The sequence below is a fragment of the Lynx rufus genome, unplaced genomic scaffold (assembly GCF_022079265.1).
Source record: "Lynx rufus isolate CCGP_SWC_20201006 ecotype Redwood Valley unplaced genomic scaffold, mLynRuf1.p SCAF_3, whole genome shotgun sequence".
NCBI classification, from domain to species: domain Eukaryota; kingdom Metazoa; phylum Chordata; class Mammalia; order Carnivora; family Felidae; genus Lynx; species Lynx rufus.
In genome coordinates, this window is record NW_025814845.1 from 75,498,979 (window position 1) to 75,520,845 (window position 21,867).

General features: G+C 35.9%; 1 protein-coding gene across 5 annotated transcripts in view; it reads left to right on the forward strand.

Annotated features, from left to right (window-relative positions):
• The window catches only part of SMARCAD1 (SWI/SNF-related, matrix-associated actin-dependent regulator of chromatin, subfamily a, containing DEAD/H box 1), a 78,817-nt gene that overhangs the window by 11,063 nt on the left and 45,887 nt on the right, over positions 1 to 21,867 (forward strand). For 3 of the 5 annotated variants that reach the window (XM_047091328.1, XM_047091331.1, XM_047091329.1), the window contains exons 3-6: positions 6,324 to 6,501; positions 12,863 to 13,034; positions 15,851 to 15,917; positions 21,184 to 21,287. In XM_047091328.1, coding sequence (XP_046947284.1) covers positions 6,324 to 6,501; positions 12,863 to 13,034; positions 15,851 to 15,917; positions 21,184 to 21,287 — 521 coding nt within the window. The remainder of the gene's footprint in view (positions 1 to 6,323; positions 6,502 to 12,862; positions 13,035 to 15,850; positions 15,918 to 21,183; positions 21,288 to 21,867) is intronic. The other 2 variants (XM_047091330.1, XM_047091332.1) reach the window with 1 other exon arrangement.

Genomic DNA, 21,867 nt, shown 5'->3' on the forward strand with positions numbered 1-21,867 from the left:
TCTACTTTATATATGGATTATCAAATTAATTTGGACTACTTTAGTGTCAACTCATAATCTCCTAGTAGTGATTTTTTGTTTTTGAGTGGTCCTTGATCTTGGACCATTTGGAAAGGTCATACTAGTGTCAGGCTTATATGCTTCTTCTTTTTTTTTTTTAATGTTTATTTTTGAGAGAGATGGAGCATGAGCGGGGGAGGGGCAGAGAGGGCAGAGAGAGAGAGGGCAGAATCTGAAGCAGGTTCCAGGCTCTGAGCTGACAGCTCACAGCCCAACGTGGGGCTTGAACCCACAAACTGCGAAATCATGACCCGAGCCAAAGTTGAATGCCCAACCAACTGAGCCACCGAGGCACCCAAAATGCTTCTTTTTTTTTAATCGTAGACTTAGATATGAGAATGGGTACAAACTGGAAAAATTTGGAATATAAGATTGCCTTCTTTTCTGTCTACCACCAATCGGGAATTTAGTTTGGAAAAACTTCCTGGAACCGTGGAGTCTTCTTGCATATTCTCATGATGGAGGTTCCCATTAACTTTTGGTAATGAGAAAATATCATCTTTTTTTTTTTTTTTTTTAATGTTTATTTTGAGAGAGAGAGAGCAGGGGAGGGGCAGAGAGAGAATCCCAAGCGGGCTCTGCCCTGTCAGCATGGAGCCCGATGTAGGGCTCATCTGGGGCTTGATCTCATGAAGTGTGAGATCATGACCCAAGCCGAAATCAAAAGCTGAACACTTAACCAACTGAGCCACCCAGGCGCCCAAAATCATCTTCTATCTCTAAAACATGATAGGCTTTTTTATTGTTTTTATACGAAAGGGTAGGCTGTTTTCCTGCATGTTCCTGTAGCATTTTGTTTATTCTGTCATGGCATGAATTATATCTTATAACAGTTACTTGTGTACGTGACTACTTAGTTCCTATTATTCATTTCTTTGGTGCAAGTTGGACGATAACTTGCCCTTTTTTGTCTTAACTAGTCCCTACCTCCTGGACAGTGCCTTTTACACAGAAGACAGTCAGCACATGTCAGATTTTAATCGTAGCTGATACCTTTATAATTATTTCTACGCTTTACCATTCTTTAATTTCCCGTCTCTTTTGTGCTGCTGTTTAAAAGTGCTTGTTTGCCTTGGCTCAGCATCATTGCATCAGGTTTTGGCCATTCCCTCTTAGCTATTTTTGCTGTTGCTTACTTCCAGAAATAGTTCAAACAAATCTAAGCATTATTATTCTAATTCTAAATTATTGACTATATTGGAAAGTTGATATTTTTATATAAACAAGCTCTTATTCTGTCCCACCTGTTTTCAGACTGTGGTATGTGAACCTTTAGGATCCCTAAGGGCAAGCTACTTTCATGACCATAAGATATTACTTGCCTTTTTACTCTGTTGATATTTGCCCTGATGGTACTAAAGCAATGGTAGGTGAAACTGCTGGTGCCTTAGCATAAGTCAAGGCCGAGACTCCAAACTGTTCTAATAGTTACCGTATTCTTAAAATTCTTTAAATGGTAGTTTCACTTAATGTTTTGGATAGGGGCACCTGGGTGGCTCAGTTGGTTAAGCATCCTACTTTGGCTCACGGTTCAGGAGTTCGAGCCCGGCATCTGGGTCTGTGCTGACAGCATGAAGCCTGGAGCCCCCTTGGAGTTCTGGGTCTCCCTCTCTCTCTACCCCTCCCCCCCCCCCAAAGAAATGTTTTTGATAAAGCGGTAAAAACTGTTAATTTTGGTAAATCTCAGCTTAGCAATAGGTGTCTTTTGTTTTTAATGTTTATTTTTGAGAAAGAGTGTGCAAGCGTGAGTGCGGGAGGGGCAGAAAAAGAGGGGGGAGAGGTTCTGAAGCAGGCTAACCATGAGATCAAGACCTGAGCAACTGAGCCTCTCAGGTGCCCCAACAGTGAGTGTCTTTTTAATACTTTGTAAAACAAAATGTGAACCAGCCTTAGCTGCATCTTGAAGTATACAGTAATCCCTTTCTCAAGGGAAAACATTTGAACAGTTGCTTTCAGTTGTGAATTTAACTTACCATTTTTTCACCGAATACCATATTTACTTAAAAGAATGACAAAATGTAGCTAAGCAGACTTAGGTATTTCAGACATTTTCTCAGAGATGAACAGTGACACCAAGGAAAACAACTGGCAGCATTTATTGCTGGTGTTAAAATTCCAGTTTTCAAAGGAAAGTTCGGATTTTGGAAAGCTAGCATATCCACAACTGTGAGTTTGACAGTCTCCAGATACTTGAAGATCAATGGTGATATTAATGAATTTAATTTTTTGATAAAATATGAAATGTGTCAACATTTGGAACATCTACAGTAATCAGCAAGTGAACCAGTATTTTTCAAATCACCAATGCATTGGTGTTACAATGCACAGTGTTACAATGCACAGCACAGTGTTACAAAATAACACATTAAAGTGCAAGATAGACCAGTGGGTTTTAATGTAATAAGATGCAGAAGTTTATTCATATAGTTTCAGATTCCACATTGCAACTGGCCTTTAAAAAACTTCCACTTGTCAAATTTGGGTTTAGTATCAAGGAATATCCACAGTATTGTAAAAAGGCTATGAAAATACCCTTCCTAACTATATAACTGTGAGGCATGATTTTCTTCATAAACCTAAAAAAAACAGTAACTACGATAGATGAATTGCAGAAGCAGATAGAATCTGTCTTATGTTAAACCAAAGATTTTTAGAAATGTAAAACAGTGGCATTCTTAGTAAATTTGGGGGAGAGGAGTGGCATGAGGGGATATAGTTTTCATAATAATATTTGTTATTATGTAAACAGTTTAATAAGTAAAGTTTCTCAGTTTCCGCTTTCCAGTATGGTAGTATCTTAGATGTAACTAGCATAAGCAAGAGTTCTTTCGGGTCCTCAGTTTTTAAGAGTGCAAAAGGGGTTCTGCAGTTTGAGAAATGCTGTTGTATTGTAACCTTCCCTTATCCTCTATATTATCAAACTACCTCTTCTTTTTTTGTTTTTGTTTTTGTTTTTTAGTTTTTTTTTTTTAATGTTTATTTATTTTGAGAGAGAGAAAGAGACAGAACGTGAGCAGGGAAGGGGCAGAGAGAGAAAGAGACACAGAATCCAAAGGAGGCTCCAGGCTTTGAGCCATCAGCACAAAGCCTGACACAGGCTCAAACCCATGCGCAAGATTATGACCTGAACTGAAGTCGGACGCCCAACTGACTGAGCCACCCAGACGCCCCTCAGACTACCTCTTCTGTTAGTCACTTACTATTTGGGCTGTGGGCATGCCACTTGGTTCAAAGCAGTGTACATGTTTAATGTATATTTTTATATATAGGTATATGTATATGTATAACATATCCTACACAATGTATGTTGTATACATAGAGTATAATGTGCATATTTTTATGATATATGTTACATAACCACTGAGAGCTCTAAGTGATTGCATATGTGATAGAGAGTAAGCCAAACTTCTTTATTTTTTTTTCTTGTTAAGCATCAGTAAGCATATTAAGCATTAGTTTTGTTTGTTTTTTTAATGTTTATTTATTTTGAGAGAGAGAATGCGTACCGTGCTCGAACAGGGGAGGGACAGAGAGAGGGGGAGACAGGAGAAAAAGAATCCCAAGTTGCTTCCATGCCAAATGGGGAGCCCGACACAGGACTTGATCCCACAACTGTGAGATTGTGACCTGAGGCACAGTCAAGAGTGGGATGCTTAACCAACAGAGCCACCCAGGCACCCCCAAGCATTAGTTTTAAAAATTGATATATCTTCATTGTATATTTTGTATTATAATATTATAATGTAAAATAAGGGGAGAAAACCAAAGATGAATATGTAATCAAGTTCAAGAAACTCTAGTTCTCCTAATACTCATGAATAGATTTGTTTAGCCCTGCCCCCTCAGGCATTTAGGCATTTAAGTAGCTAATTTTGAAAAGATTATTATTCATATTGAATAAAGAGACTGAAAAACAGACATTCCAAATCATTTTGCCTTAGCCTTTTGAAAGACAGCACTGTTTGGGCGCCTGGGTGGCTCAGTCGGTTAAGCGGCCGACTTCGGCTCAGGTCATGATCTCGCGGTCCGTGGGTTCGAGCCCCGCCTCGGGCTCTGTGCTGACAGCTCAGAGCCTGGAGCCTGTTTCAGATTCTGTGTCTCCCTCTCTCTGACCCTCCCCCGTTCATGCTCTGTCTCTCTCTGTCTCAAAAATAAAATTAAAAAAAGTTAAAAAAAAATTAAAAAAAAAAAGAAAGCACTGTTTAATATATTTAGCTTTAGGTCAAATTTTTGATATAGTAGACATCTAGTTTTTAATTTTATGTATGATTTGTAATATATCAGGAACACTTTGTAAAAGCAGAGTCCATAGTATGCTTATACTTATTCTATAGGAGTTGGGCTATAATCACTATTAACAAAATTATCAGAATTTGTAAGTGTCATCATGTTTATGGCAGTTAACGTAGCTGTAATTTGTTCCAGTGCAGAGTTCTTCATCCAGGTTCTTCACTCAACATTTGTAAAATTGTTGTTTTGGAAACAACGTAACTCGTTTATCAGTAGTGTTGATAGGACTTCATTGTGCTACGTAAAAGAAATTTGTTTTAGTGCCCTACAGGTGAATAGTAGTCATGTAGGCCTTGGTTAATGTTACTTACAAATATGGCTTATGAGCTTCATTACAATGATTACTACCATTTTGTGACAGGTATTGGGGATGGCCTGAGTATTAAGAGTACAAGGATTTGGACCTTTAGGCATGGATTTCAGATTTGCTCCTTATCTTTTATGACTTTGGACAAATTGTTTTCTCTATACTTACTTTATCTGTAAAATGGTGATATAGTATGTGCCCTCAAGATTACTGTGATGATTAAAAATGTTTATGCATCACTTGAGGACTTGATACTGACCTAGAAAGTAGTTAATGGCAGTGATTGTTTTTTAAATTGATACCTTTGAGCTAAAAATTCATCTGGCCATTGCTTTGTAAAATCTATTCACTAGACCAAGACACTAACTACTTTAATATGAATTTCTTAAATCTGATCTTTTCCTTCTCAAATATGTAAGGGAGAATCGTGGTTTTGCTGAGAGAAGAGAGAATAATTTTGGAACTCAAGTATTGAAGGGGAAAGACCTTGGTAAAATATTTTACTCACCTATTTGGAAGGATGCCAGCTTTTTTTTAGCTTGTGACAAGTGCCATAACAAATTACCATATTAGGTGGCTTAACCAACACACATTCATCTTGTTACACATCTGGGGGCTGTAAGCCCAGGATCAAGGTCGTTGGCGGGTTTGGTTTCTTTTGAGGACTTTTGCCATGGCTTGCAAATGGCCACCTTCGCACTGTGTTCCCACATGGCCTTCCCTTCATGTATACATCTTTTGTGTCTGTCTCTTCTTGTAAGATATCAGTCATACTGAATTAGGATGCCCACCCAGACAGCCTCATTTTAATTTAATCTCTCTGAAGACCTTATCTCCAAATATGTTACATTCTGAGGTATTGGGGTTTGCAGCTTAAACTTAAGAATTTTGGAGGGGCCATAATTCAACCAACATTTGTGTAAGAGGTAGTGTTTATTGAATACAAGCTATATGCCAATGACAAAACTAAATGCTGAATATATATTTTCTGATTTTATATTCACATTAACCCTGTGATTATTAGCATCTCTACAGGTGAGGACACTGAGGTTTGGAGTGATTGATTACATTGAAATCCAAGTCTTTTAGGCTGTAGCATCTGTGGTCATTTAGGTGAACACTGGATAGTAGGAAATAAAAGCACAGAGAGAAAAAGATGAGACTATAAAGCACAAACCTCTCTTTTGCAGTTTTTACTAGGGCCTTGAAAGTAAATTAACCTGTGAAATGGGAAATCATTTAACATCAGCCCTGGTTGACTATTAATTTTTTCTTTAAAAACTCGTAGGGGGACCCATGGGTGGCCCAGTTGGTTGAACGTCTGACTCTTGATTTCAGCTCAGGTCATGACCTCAGGGTTCAGTTCCTGAGAACGAGCCCTGCATCTGGCTCTGCACTGACAGCGCGGAGCTTACTTGGGGATTCCCTTTCTCCCTTTCTCTCTCGCTCTCTCTGCCCCTCCCTGCTCATGCTCTTTTTCTCTCCCTTTCAAAATAAAATAAGTGAAACATTAAAAAAATAATAAAAATAAAAACTGGTAGGAATTTTTGGCTTTGGAATGGAAACTGTGAACAGAGTTAGAGATTTTTAGCACATGATTATAATTACCAAAAACACATTTATTTTCAAGTTGCTCAAAATGCTTTTCTCCTTTTTTTCTTTACAGAAGATTCTAGTGTTCCAGAAGCTACAGAAAATGAAAGAAAAGCTGGTATATCCTATTTCAAGAATCAAAGGGGAATACAGTATATTGATCTGTCTTCTGATAGTGAAGATGCCGTGTCTCCAAATTGTTCCAGTACAGTCCAAGAGAGAAAGTTCAACAAAGACACAGTGATTATAGTGTAAGCAGCTCAATAGATTGGTTATATTTGTCTATGTAAGAGGATTTTCAAGAAAAAATTGTTTAATTTGAAAATTACCTTGGTGACTTCTCTCTTTTCTTCGTTTTTTTTTTTTTGCCTTTTCCCTATTGCATCTTTGTTATTTTTCCCTGACTTAGAGCTATAGAGAGGTACCGTGTATGTGTATGGGCATGCACACACAGCGTATGCTTCTGGATAACAGTCATTTTCAGTAAAAAGGTTAGTGAGAGGAAATAACTTTTTTTAGCCCTCCATAGATAGGGAAATTATTTTAACATGTACCTTTGATCATCTATAACTGCTTTATGATCTCTTCTTGAGTCTCAGAGTCAAATCATTTTAACATTTTTGGGCACATTCTGTGGAGTAGCACGGAGCTTATATTATAGTCAGGTAGAAAGACAATAAACAAACAAACAATATAGTATGCCAAATAATATTATGGCCAAAAGGGAAGGAAAATAATGGAGCTCAGGGTCAGGGGTAGGAGTGTGGTTTCTAAAGAACACAGTTGGAAAAAAGCTTTATTGAGAAGATAATGCTTGAGTAAAGACCTGAAGGGGGTAAGAAAGTGTGAACTATCTGGATATGAGGGTGGAAGGAAGGGCGGAGTATTCTGGTCATTGAAAGTAACTTGTTCAGTGACCCTGAAGTGGTATTATGCCCGATGTTTCTAAGGAAACAAATGATAGAGAGTGAAAGACATAATGTCACAAGGTAAGCAGCAGGGTAGAAGAGGGATTTAATGGTATTAAGCCCATAGGCTATTTAGCTTTTATTCTGAATGAGGTAGGAAGCTAATGGAGTGTAGTGATAAGAGGAGTAAAATTATCTCACTCACTTGTTTAAAAAGGTCTTTGAGGCTGTAGGGGAGCAGTGTAGAAGTATGGATACTGTTATAACCCAGGCAAGAAATGATGGACACTTAGCCTGGGCTACTACTTGTGGGGATGATTAGAAGGGGTTAGATTCTACATATACTTTGAAGGTAGAGCAGAGAGGTTTTATTGTTGATATTGGGTGGGAAAAGGGAGTCAAACATGACCCTGAGATTGGCCTAAGCAACTGGAAGGACTGTTACTAATAGCTGAGATATGGAAGACAGTTTTGAGTGTGATAGGGGGAGCTCCTTTTGAAGGCAAGAAGACTCTTAGACATCTAGGCAGGAGACGTTAAGTAGGCAATTGGATTTGTGACATTTGAGTTCTGGGGGGAGAGCTGGGTAGCATCTAAATTTAAGAATTGTGAGAATATAGATCTGATATTTAAAGTCATATGATAAAATGAAATCACCAGGGGACACTAATATAGCTGGAAAAAAGAAGATCTCTTGGTTGAAAGACTCAGGTCAGGGGATCTTGGGATTTTAGGAACAGAGAAATGGGAAGAAATCTGGAGAGGTTCTAAGAAGGAATAGTTGTTGAGGTAAGAGAAAGGTCAAAAGATTGTGTGATCAGAAGCTAAGTGAAGAAAATGTTGCAAGGAGAGAGAGATCGGTACTGCCTATGGCTGATGAGAAGATGAGAATTTCCTCTTAAAATGAATTTATTGTAAGCTATGATGAGTATGCCTTTCTCCTGAAATTCACTCTGAAATAAAAAATAGTGAAGAAAAATAGTGAAGATCCTGTGTGGTTAAATGTATTAGATTCACATGTACCTGCTAAGAACAAGGTTATTCTCTTAAATTACAAAAGTAGAATTTCAAATACAGAAATACCAGTTAACATTGGCACAGTATAGTTATCTAATGTACAGTGTATATTTAAATTTTAGCTGTTAATCCCAGGTAAATGTCCTTTATAGTAGCGGTATTCCAAAGTCCTGGTTTGTAAATAAAGAATGTGCCCTGGAATGTAAATCACTGTACAGTTCCTTTGCCAGGAGGTTGTATAAGGAAAAATCAGCTGGATTAAGCAATATCCTTAGTAATGTTATTTGTTTTACCTTCCCGTATAAATTCCTTATCCTGTCATTGATGGATAACAAAGTGTGAGTTTAAGAACTAGCAGTCAATCCTTGGACCATATTTTAAATAGTACTTTATAGTAATTTTTCCCTCAGTGTCATGTTGAATTTTTTTACCTAGTATCATACCTCTTTAGTCTCATTGAATCTGAAACAGTTTCTCAGCCTTTTTGTTTGTTTGTTTCTCATGTTACTGGCCTTTGAAAGTAAGAGGCCATTTTTTTTTAAGGATGTTTCTCAATTTCTACTTAACCTGATTTTCTTCATGATTAAATTTAGGTTAAGTGGCAGGAACGCTACATAAATGATTTTGTGGCCTCAGTGTGTCATGTTTCAAGGCACAGTGATAGTGATTTGTCTCTTTATTGGGGAAGTATACTTGGATCACTCAGAACCCTGCCAGGTTTCACCTCTAAAGTTACCATTTTCCCCTTTACAGTGATCAATCTATGGGTAGATCCTTTGAGACTAGCTAACGATCTTATTCCTTAGCAGACCTTCACTCAGTAGTTACAGTATTTATTGATGATTCTAACCTGAATCAGTTATTATACTGATGGTTGTATATTGCTGGTTATTTTAACTAGCATTTCAGATTTTTTACTTTCATTATTTGGTATTCTAATAGAATGTGTGTTTTTCAATCAGGTTTTTAATCAGACTTTTTTTTTTAAGTTTATTTATTTATTTTGAGAGGAGAGAAAGGGAGAGAATCCCAAACAGTGCAGAGCCTGATGTGGGGCTTGAAGTCATGAACCATGAGGTCATGACCTGAGCCGAAATCAAGAGTTGGATGCTTAACCGACTGAGCCACCCAGGCGCCCTTAATGATTCCTTTAATTCTACTCTACCATTATAAGCCTCTTCCTTGCCTCCTTCTATATTTCCTTTTGTGAGTATGAGAACTCTGCCTTCTTACAATAGCAGTTTATTTCTTAATTGGTTCAATTATCCAGTATACATAAGATAGTTAGTTTCAGAATTGCTGTAATCCTACTACCACTTGACCATTGTAAGCCTATTAAGTAGAGTTCAGAATTTGTTTACAAGTTTTATTTTGTCTTTAGATTGAAGGCATATGATCAGAGTACTTGGATGACTTATTTAATGTTTCCTATGTGTCGAGGCTAAAGAAAAGCCTTCTTTAGAGATTAAGGATAAGTGGAGAGGTAAAGGAAAATCACAAGTACTAATGTTCCAGAACCCATGGGTATGGGGCTAGATTTTCAAAGAGATGTGTCAACAGTGGATGAGACTACAGAGGAATAGATGACCAATGAAAGATTTTTATTACATTTGACATTTTAGAGGATATTATTGCCCTCATAAGAACAATTTCATTGAAATGGTGGGGCAGGTGCATCTGGGTGGCTCAGTCTGTTAGGCGTCCGACTTCGGCTCAGGTCATGATCTCACAGTTTGTGGGTTCAAGCCCTGCGTTGGGCTCTGTGCTGACAGCTCAGAGCCCGGAGCCTGCTTCAGATTCCGTGTCTCCCTCTCTCTCTGCTCCTCCCCCACTCATGCTTGCTTGCTTTCTCTCGCTCTCTCTCACTCTCAAAAATAAATAAGGCCTAAAAAAAAATTTTTTTTTAATAAAAAAAGAAATGGTGGGGCAGAAGGTAGTAAAACATTGAGATGAGAACTATATAGGAAATGAGCAAGTAGAAAATCAGTTTTATAAAATTTGTGGAGGAAAGGAGAATTTGCTTATTTCTTACTTTTTTTTTTTTTTTTTTTAATTTATTTTTGAGACAGAGCGGGAGTGTGTGCACATACGAGTCAGGGAGGAGCAGAGAGAGAAAGAGAAAGAGACACAGAATTGGAAGCAAGCTCCAGGCTCTGGGCTGTCAGCACAGAGCCCAATGCAGGGCTCGATCCCACGAACCGTGAGATCATGACCTGAGCCAAAGTCAGATGCTTAACTGATAGCCATCCGGGCACCCTGAGAATTTGCTTATTTCAGTGCTGTGTCCACAGTTCGAGAACTCTTGGTACATTGAATTCATTAGTTCAGTCTTGAGCCCATTGTAGGCTTGGGAGGAAGAGCTTAGGGAGAGAGAAGAGATTGAGGAAAGAAGACAGTAGATAGTTGAAACAAGGTACTGTAGGAAGTAGAAAGGGCTAGAATCCCTTAGCACTGAGAGGGGACTTTATCTTCAGCAGAAGGGAAGAACTTGATCTGAGACCAGATAAAAGGACACAAACTCTTGTTTTTGTAGATTTTTTTCCTTTAGTTTTAAATCTTTTAGGCATATAAGAAAATAAAATAATGGACAGTGAACACCCATATACTTACCACCTAGACTTAACATTTGTTAACATTTTTCCTTGTTCGTTTCATTGTTTCATCTATTATTACTGACCTAGAGTTTTTTAAATTATGGACATCCCAACATTTCTACCCTTACTAATACTTGGTGATACATCGTCCTCCTCCTGAAAATCCAGTACTGCTATCAGTGAAAAATTCTCCAGTATCTTCTAATTCCCAGTTTATATTCATGTATTTTATAGCTGCTTTTTCAAACCAGGATCCAAACAAGGAGAATCCGCTGCATTCGAATGTTAAAACTCCTGACTTTTCTTTTGATCTTGAACAGTCCTCTTCCCTCTTTTTAAATGATTTTAACTTAGTGAAGAATAGGCTTTTCTTAGAGAAAACAGATTTTTCTGATTGTTTCCTCATGATGGTATTGAATTTATCCCTCTCTTGCTTTTATTTCCTATGAACTGGATGTTAAATCCAAGGCATGTTAAGATTCGTAGGCAACATAAATACTACGTCAAAAGGCACGTGAGTTTGTCTCACCAAATAGTGGTGAATCCAATCATTAGGTGAAGGTAATGGCTGGCAGAATAAGAACCTTTGAAAGTGGTTATCCAGGGCAGAAATTGTGAGAAGATTACAACCTGAATTTTCTCACTGAATTAGGTGGCAGAATCGGGAAATGTGACTGTAGTAAGGCAGAATGAGAATTCAAAGTTTAGTACATTCAGAATGAGAGGTGTGGGTGTCATGGAAAGGGAGAGCCATGTAATCACCTTCAAATATTGAAGGACAGGCATTAGTTACAAAGGAAGTGATTTATTTTACCTAGTTACTTTTCTCAGAGCATTTTCTCAGAGCAGGATCAAGATGTCAGCCTAGAAGCTTGTTAAAGTATATATTCCTGGTCCTTGGGGATCTGCCTTTAAATGTTTTGGGGGACTCTCAGGCAAAACTAGTGTCCTGACCAGGACAACTGAACTAATAGGAGTAGGTAACAGTGAAGTTACTAAAACACAGATTCTGGATATGTTTCCAAGTACAGAATTAGCTGCATAGCAAAGTCATGTATTCTCTGACACTAGGAATGTTCTTAACTAAATTCCCACTTTCCTTTCTCTGATCTTTATAACCTTTATCCACTTGATATACTTCTACCTTCAGATCTCCAGAATGGCCATCATGGTAGAAAACCAGCATTTCAAAATGAGATTTTTGTTAGTTTGGGAGATGGATGAGTAAAATTTGGCCCCAAATGTCTTTTATATAGGATAAACATATAAATTAAGATGGAATGAGATTAAAGTTAGTTATAAAATAAAACCTCGGGGCGCCTGGGTGGCGCAGTCGGTTAAGCATCCGACTTCAGCCAGGTCACGATCTCGCGGTCCGTGAGTTCGAGCCCCGCGTCGGGCTCTGGGCTGATGGCTCAGAGCCTGGAGCCTGTTTCCGATTCTGTGTCTCCCTCTCTCTCTGCCCCTCCCCCGTTCATGCTCTGTCTCTCTCTGTCCCAAAAATAAATAAACGTTGAAAAAAAAAAAACAATTTAAAGAAAAAAAAATAAAAAAATAAAAATAAAATAAAACCTCACATGGAATAAATGCTGCTTGTCTGAAGACATGTTTTGTTCTTGGCAGAGATTCTGGTACTGAATGGGACCATTATGATTTTAATACTTAGATTCTGGTCACCTAGGTAGGCCATGAAAGTTCTTTTACCTTTGTGTTAGTGTAGGCTTTATAATTTCTCAAGAACAACTTGACAATGCTGGTCTGATAATAGAGTATAGGTGAAAAAAGAATAGGAAAGAGAAAGTGGACATGTAATACATGTTTGTGTATCTTAAAATAAATACCAGGTATCTTATTGTTCTTTTCCATCCCAGCCCAGATAATATGAAGATCTTTACGAAGTATGCTGACTCTGGGAATGTAGATTTATACATACGGTATAACCATACTGAAATGGAAAAATTTCTTTTAATCTTTGACAGGGATAGATTGCATTCTGATTGAAAAGAACTGTATTACATATATATGTATATGATTGTAATAAAATAACAATAATCCATTAAAATATTGTTTTTTTCCTCTGAAAATATTTTTAGTTCTGAGCCATCTGAAGATGAAGAGTCCCAGAGCCTTCCTACCATGGCAGGTAGACATAATGATGATATTTCAGAAATGGAAGACTTTTCGGAATTGGAAGACCTTAAAGATGCTAAACTTCAGACCTTGAAGGAACTTTTCCCACAAAGAAGTGACAGTGACTTACTTAAGGTTATACCATTTTATAGTAATTTGTTATTATAGCTATAATTATGTTGTATTTCTCTTGTATCTAGTACTGTATTTAGAGGATAGTCTTTTTTTAAGATCTGTTTGAGATAATTAATTTTTATTTTATGTAATAATAGAAGTAAATGCCAGAGATTTTCTTGTTGGGAGTCTTAACTTTTTAAATAGGTAAGGTTATTCGCCTATAAATGATACAATAAGTTGTGTTTCCCTTAATAGCTAACATAGCTTGTGAAATTTTGTTTTGAGTTTAAATGGTTCTAAAGTAGAGACTTCCCCATCTCCCACTAGAAACTATCAGAAATGACAGCAGGCTTTTTTTTTTTTTTTTTGTCATCATAATGACAAAGGGTTGGCTATTGACATTTAGTGCCATGGGGCCAGGAACACTAAACACCCTCTGTATGCAGGATGATCCTACATAACAAAAGAATTATCTCACCAATAGCACCCTTGCTGAGAAACACTGACCCACGTAGAAACAAAATACGTGGCTATATTTGGATTATAATAGGCAGCTCTATATTTGGATTATAATAGGCAGCTCGTTACAAGGGCACATAAAAATTGATTATCAATTAAATTTCAGGTAGAGAATAAATCTCGGAAGATTACTAGTAAATCGTTTATTCCTAGCTCTGTCACTTATTAGTTAAATGACCGTAAGGGGATCATTTAATTGCAAGTTTATATGTTTTTCACCTTTTTATCTGTCATCACCACTGTCTCCAGTCTGAACCTCAGGAGTTTCCATATCTGTATGGGCTAGGCAGGTAACTTTGAAGTGATAGACACCAGCATATTATAGAGTATTCGCTCTTTCTCAAACGGGTAGGTACTCTCTAGCACCACCGTGATATGGCTGTGTGATATCAGTGATAGCCCATTTTTTATCAGGTATTCAGATTTTCCAAATAAAGTCAAAATGCTGGATTTTTTTTTATTGTTGATCAGTTTAATAGCATTCTTGGGATATAGTTTAAGTGTCATAAAGATCACCTATTTAAAGTGTGTCATTTAGTGGTTTTTAGTGTACCTGCAAAGTTGTGCAATTGTCACTGTAATCTAATTTTAGAACATTTATATTTCTAAAAAGAAACTCTGTAGTCCTTAACAATCACTCCCCACTTTCCTCCTCCAGCTCTAGGCAACCACTAATCTCTGTCTTTAGGTTTGCATATTCTTCACATCTTATATAAATGGGATTATATAATATGTGATCTTTTGCCACTGGCATCTTTTATTTAGCATAAGGGTTTGGGATTCATCCCTGTTCTATCAGTAAATTTGTTAACTTTTTATGGTAACAAATTTAAATAAAAACATAACAATACTGTTCAGGCCAAACAATGTGTCTGAACTGAAGGTGGTCCTGAGCCTCCTACTTTAAACTATAGAATAAATTATTACCGTTCTCTGTTACTTGAATCTTTTTTCCCCTAAGTCATTTTGATACCCTCTTACTGTTAGCTAAATGAAACTTTAGTGGTATCTTGAGTTTGCACTTTGGGGTGTTATTTTCCTCCTGATGTGATTTTTTTTTTTTTTTGGAATAAGAAGACAATGCATGTAATGAGTAGTAGCTACAGAGGCTACTTACAATGTTGGAAAGAGCTTCTAACAGAATATACGTGATGGAGTATTAAATATTCAAAGGAACAAATCTCAATTTAAAAATATTTCTTAGCCTGATTGCTAATTGTTCATGTAGTTTAAGGTTATTTTTCTTCTGTAAGAATATTTATCTCTAATTTTATAATTACAGAGGGAGAATAGGATTGATACACAGAATTGTGTTCATGTTTCATTGCATGAATATTTGAAATTTAGGGAGTTTAGCATATTACTCCAAAGCAGAGCACTCCATCATTTCAAGAGATTTAACATAACATTTATAAAGTGCTTTGCAGAGGCTCTTACATCCATATAAGGCAATTCAAGAAGTTGTAAAATATAAATTTAATCCTAAACTTGATATGCACGTGATTTGGTTATTTTGATAATTGGGGGGGGTCGGGCTTATAGGCTATTTAAGGATTCAAGATTAAGAAAACCAGTAGAAGAGAGTGCTCTTAATTGATTTTAGACTATTTAATTTAATATAAAAATAGCTTATTAAAAGATGTAAGATTTTTCATGTTTTATTTTATCTTTTCCAGTTTTTAAATAAAAGCATTTATTCAGTAATTATAAAACAAGTAAGAAAGATCTGAATTACCACACCAAAATGCAAGATTTTTTTAAAACAAGTAACTCATTGGAAATTAGGGAAACTATAGCAAAAGGAAAATGTAGGATGTTTAATTCCTTATGAAATACAAAGTGTTATAGAATAGTATAAAAATTATATATTGAGGATATTAATTATATAAATAGTATAGGACTATGTTCTTTAATAAATTCAGGTGATTCAGAAATAGAGGAAAAATCAAAAAGAACGCTTCATCCCACTCATCTTAAGAAGTATTAGATGTTTTAAAAAGTGACTACAGAATTGTGGGTTATTTTTTCATAAACAAAAAAGGAATAATACAGATGTCTACAAGTGTCCCTCTTCCTCACTGCCTCTTCTCTCCCTCATTCTTTGCCTGGACATATAAGTAGGGAGTTTTTAAGGCTTCAACGTAGAACCTTGCAATTAAAACACAAAAATAACGAAAGCTTGAATATACTGTATGCATTTCACCAACAGTGATAATACATCCAACAACGTTTTAAGAAATGCTTACATTGTACAGACTTTTGTGAAAGACTTCTTAAACTGTTCTTTTTCAAACAATGTTTTCTCGTTCTGTCAGTTGATTGAATCAACAAGCACTATGGATGGAGCAATTGCTGCTGCCTTGCTGATGTTTGGTGATGCAGGTATGCCTGGCTTAGTTTCCACCCATGTGTATTTATTAGCTTTATAGTAATAAATATCTTCACATTTTTAATACTGCTCTACAATTTACCAGGCACATTCATGAATTCTTACAGGATCCTTACGAGTTACTAATAGCTTCAGTTTTTTTAAATAAAGAAACTGAAGCTTAAGAAGGTTAAGTGACTTACCTGAGGTCATACAGCTATTTGGGAACCACATTTTCTAGGTTGATTTTTTTTTTTTTTTTTTCCTAGGGAGGGGGCAGGTTTTCATTGGTAATTTTGCTTGTTTTCTACAGATCAAATCTCGTAACAGTGAAGTTTTGGAAGGTATATTTTCTTTCTTTCTTAAGTGTCCTTTCTAATTGCATTGTGGTTTTATTTACAGGTCTACAAATCTGAGTCAGTAGGAACATAATGTCTTGTGGAAAGTCCTAGCTGGTAATCAGCATTCCTTCATTTAGTAAATATTTATGCTATGTTCCAGGCTTGGGATACAAAAATAAATGCATTTCAAGGAGCTTGCAATATAAAAGCACCTCCAATATTCTTTTGGCAAATACTGTATTTTTTCCCCCTAACTTGTATATACCAAACAAGTAAAAATAACCTATAATCCCAATACCAAAAAAGCATTTAAGTAATGAAGGCAAACCCACACTCCCATTGACCACCCTTGAATTTGCTTTGTATCATTTTCAGCTTTTCCTGTTTGTACCCACCACTACCGTACGACACATACACACGTACACGTGCGTGTGTCCGTTAAACTAGGAAATGTAATAATAGTATCGGTTTGCATTAAAAAAAAATAATTTGATAATTTTTCATGGATAACTTGTCAGAACAATCAGATTTATCCATCTTTTAAATATGGCCCATAACATTCTTCTGTAACTGCCTGTATGATTGGTTTATTAATTATTTCTCTGTTAATTAGCATTTATATTTTTATTATTTTATTATAGTGCTAAAGTAAATAGTCTTATAAGGAAATATTTATGTTATTATTTCTATAGGCTAAATTTCAAACTGGGATGCTGAATCAAAGAATATACACATTTAAAAGTTTAATATGTACTTCCATGTTACTTTCTTGAAGGTTGTGCTAATTTATTTTTTCATTAACATTGTGTGAATAAGTGCCCATTCCCCTAAGTGGATCTTTTTGGCTTTTTAATATTTGTGAAACTTTAAAATATATATGCAAAAATAGAAGATGGCATAGTGTGTTCCCATGGGGCTGTCATCCCTCTTCAGCAAGTATATTTTGTTGGAGTGCATTCCAAAGATGATAGTTGTTTCCTCCATATGAAATATTTTAATTCTTTCATCTTCTTCAATGTGAGTAAGAGAATAGTATTGTGTTATGTGGGTGCTGCCTGTGCAGAATGTTAAGATTCTTCCTTTTCTTCCACTTACTAGCTGTGTGACCTTGGGCGGTGTTGCCTAACTCTTCTGTGTCTCTGTTTCCTTATGAGCAAAATAGTGTAATAATAGTACCGGTGTCATAGGTTGTTGTGAAGAAATGATAATGTAAATTTCTTACTGTAGTGTGTGGCACATAAGTATATAGTAAGTGTTAGCAGTTGTTTGTTCCCAGGGGCCATCTGATAGAAAATGATACATACAGGAGAAGGTTGATATCTCCCTCGTTAACCATAGCCCTAGCACTTACTGGAAAAATTCCTGAAAAATGGTAGACTCAATGAACATTTCTTGAGTTGCAAAATGTTTGGAAAATTTTACGTATTCTTTCTTGTTCTTATAATACCTCAGTAGTCCGTAATCTTTCCAAATTTGTAGAAACATTTTATTCCATAATAGCGTCTAATCTTTTTTTCTCTTGAGCAACTTTTATCATTCAACTTATTTATTAATTTAACAGATATTTGTTGCGCACCTACTGCTAGATGCCAGATGCTGTGTTAGGCATTGAGGATACGTATGGAAACAAAATGGACAAAATCTTTGCCTTTATGAAGTATAATCCTCATTAAATGTGAACTTCCTTTGAGTTTTTTTCTTCTCATTCTTGCACTATACATTGATATTTTCTTTCTTAAAAAATATTTTCAAGAGGAAAGTTATAAGGAAAGAATAAATCAGGGCCTTCTTGGTTTTGAAGTAAACTTCCATGCTTCATCGTAGAATGGAACGGACCGTCGTATCGGCCATCTTCATCTTTAGTACATTACGCTTCTGAGGTGTATAGAATGGCAGCTTTGCCTCACCAACAGAAGATACCCCTTCGATTTACGGTATCAACAGGAAACTGTTTTGGATGTATTAGGACAGTTTTCCCCAAAAAAGTCCTTTTTAAACACATGTGAGAGATTTTGGACAGTTCTGTGCCTCATGATAAAGGATGTTGGTTTTAGCACAAATTATAATCTTATAGGTAATAGCTCCCATATTAAACAGTAAGGGTACCTTTTATGCATTGCTTTCTGAAAGTTTTCATTTATGAACACTGGGTTACAAAAGTTTTTATCCTATTTTAAAAAGTAAAAATGTGAATTTATTGATGTTGTCCAGAATATATCTACCTGTTTCTTTTTCTCTGTGTTTATATAAAAATAAGCAAAACATTCTTAATGTAATTGTGATCCTATTATATTTGTTGCTTTGTAAGCTTTTCATTAATTAGAGACATCTTTCCATGTTTATTTTTAAAAAGTCTACCTAATTTATAACAGTGGCATTTATGGGTATATTCTAATTTGTTTAATATCTTGGGCATTTAGACAGTTTGGGAAAATTCTTGTGTGTATACTTGAGCACACATTTCCATCAGTTTGTGGAGTAAATTCCTAGAGAAGGAATTGTTGGACTAAAAGATATGCATATCTAGAATTCTGAAGTGTGTTACTTAGATTGGAAAGGCTAGAACAATGCATAATGTTTAAAAGTGCCTTTTTGCCCGTGGACTGCTAGGGTCTATTTACTGTTTATTAACAGATACAAAATAATGGTATTTTTAAATTTTACTTGTTTTTAATTCTTTTTTTTTTTAAAATTTTTTTTTCAAAGTTTTTATTTATTTTTGGGACAGAGAGAGACAGAGCATGAACGGGGGAGGGGCAGAGAGAGAGGGAGACACAGAATCGGAAACAGGCTCCAGGCTCCGAGCCATCAGCCCAGAGCCTGACGCGGGGCTCGAACTCACGGACCGCGAGATCGTGACCTGGCTGAAGTCGGACGCTTAACCGACTGCGCCACCCAGGCGCCCCTACTTGTTTTTAATTCTTAAGAAAATTGAACATCTTTTCATTTTTTTTCTGTTAAACTGCCAATATGTGTTCTTTTTTTATAGTTTCATGTTTTATTTTTTATTGTTAAATACTGAATTTAGATGAAATTTCTTTTCATGTGGGGTATAAGGAATAATTTTAACTGGTTTTTTTTTTGTTTTGTTTTGTTTTTTCTGAAATTGATGGTGAGTGCTCCCAATAAAAGATGACACCTTATGAAACACAATTTGGAAGTGATATTTAGTATAGAATATTAACTTATTTTATTTAGATATATGCAAAAACTTTTTTTATTGAAGTATAGTTAACACACAGTGTTACATTAGTTTCAGGTGTACAACAAAGTGATTCGACAACTATATTCTATACTCACCACAAGCGAGTACATGTCACCACAGCACAGGAAATATAGTCAATAATAGTGTTGTATGGTGACAGATGGTAGCTGCACTTGGGGTGAGCATAGCATAACATGTAGATAAACATAAAGTGTTTAATTACAGAGAAGATATAGATGTAGATAACAGTGTTGTGTACTGTTATGTAACATTTTTGTACTCAAATTTTATATTTGCATTTTCTCCCACATTTATTTGCAAATTTTTTGCCTGTAGCCTTTTTAACTATATGTAAATATTTGGTGTCATAATACTACTAACAAAAAGTAAAGCTGTATAAGCAGATATTTAAGGTTGAAGGATCCTTTATTGACAAAACAAAGCTCTTACTCTTTCAGGAAAGAAATATATCTAGGTGACCTGGCGTAAATCATCTGGTTTCATTGAAGCTTTTTTTTCAGACTTAGAATATGACTAACAGTGCTTACCCTACCCTACCCCAACAAATATAATTGTGATGATCCCTTTTCAAAGTGGATGCTGGGAATGACTTGGTTTTTGCAGACTGCACATTTACTCTATGAAATACAATTAGAAGACAAAAATTTAAGCATTCCCACGTACATGGAAATTATACTTTAAAATGTTGGTAACATTTACTTCTTTTGTTGTAACCATATTACAGAATTTTCAGGCTTACAGCTTAAAAGCTGTCGTGTTTGTATTTAGTTTGAATATTGTGTTTCTACAAGTTTTATTTCTGACAGCATAATTAGGATACTGGTGTAATTAATACTGCACTTTTGTAAACTGTAACAGATGCCTTCATGTTAGCAGTATGTCTAAGGAATTGGCTCTCTGAAAGTATATAAGAAATAGATAAATGTCTTCAAACTACAAATATGTAATATAGCTTCCTTTTTTTTTTTTTTAAGATTTTATTTTTAAGTAATCTCTGCACCCAACGTGGAGCTTGAACTCACAACCCCGAGATCAAGAGTTACATGTTCTACCAACTGAGCCAGCCAGGCACCCCTGTAATATAGCTTCTTTAAGATCATGTAGTTTGAGTTTTTCTTTCAGTTATGACAGAATATGTAAATTTTCTATCACTGTTATAGTCTCTATGTTACACTCTTCGTTTCTAGGTTAAGAGCATTAATCGCTTGAGCTATCCATGTTTCACTTCCTCCTCATTTATTAAATGAGACTATTACCTACTTTGTAAGTTTATTGTGGAAAATAAATGAAACAACAGTTTATAAAAGCCCTTTGCAAAGCCTGGTACATAGTAAACTATTATTGGTATCAGTGATGCTATTCAATAAGCTAGACAGATAGGGCTCAACTTTTTTTCACTGCTAAACACTCAGTCACTGAGGAGAACCCTTTCCTTTCAGTATTGCTCTGTAGAATGACCATTCAGTTTAGCGATGTTTGTTGTTACTAAATAATGTGATGGTTTACAAATAACATGATAAGAGTCTCTGTTTACTTTTCCTTTAATTCAGTTGACATTTATTGAGTATACATGAAATGTAGAAGAAATAACATTGGGCCTGATGTCAAGAGAACGATCTGCACGTGTTCATTATAATAACTTTTTTACCTTTGTTTTACATTAATGATTCTTACAATACTTGTGCAAACTTTGATCGTTCATCTCTGTTTTAGAAGGTGGTGGACCCAGGAAAAGAAAATTATCTTCTTCTTCAGAGCCATATGAGGAAGATGAGTTTAATGATGATCAGTCTATAAAAAAGAAAAGACTGGATCACGTAAGTTACCTTTGAATTGAAATATCAAAATCAGCTGTTAGACACAGAATGTGTTGAATCTATGGATATCAGATCTAAATGCATCTAAATGAATTAGACTTCTCTCTCACAACCAAATCAAACTGGGTTTGCATTTCATTTAGGACTGTTTTGCTTTCTTTTTAATTTATCCAGTATTAATTGCTTATCTCTGAGTTATAAAATTAATTATTAAAAATACTCTAGGGGTGCCTGGATGGCTCACTGGGTCCGACTTCAGCTTGGGTCATGATCTCGCAGTCTGTGAGTTGAAGCCCCGCGTTGGGCTCGGTGCTAACAGCTCGGAGCCTGGAGCCTGTTTCAGATTCTGTGTCTCCCTCCCTCTCTGCCCCTCCCCCACTCACATTCTGTCTCTTGAAAATGAATAAATGTTAAAAAATTTTTTTTTTTTAATATTCTAGTGGCATGATAAAGTAACTTTGGGGAGAAATATACTGTTGTGTTTTTTTTTCCAAATATTTATTTTGTGAGAGAAAGAGAGTGTGAGCAGGGGAGGGGTGGGGGCAGGGGGGGAGAGAGAATCCCAAGCAGGCTCTGCTGT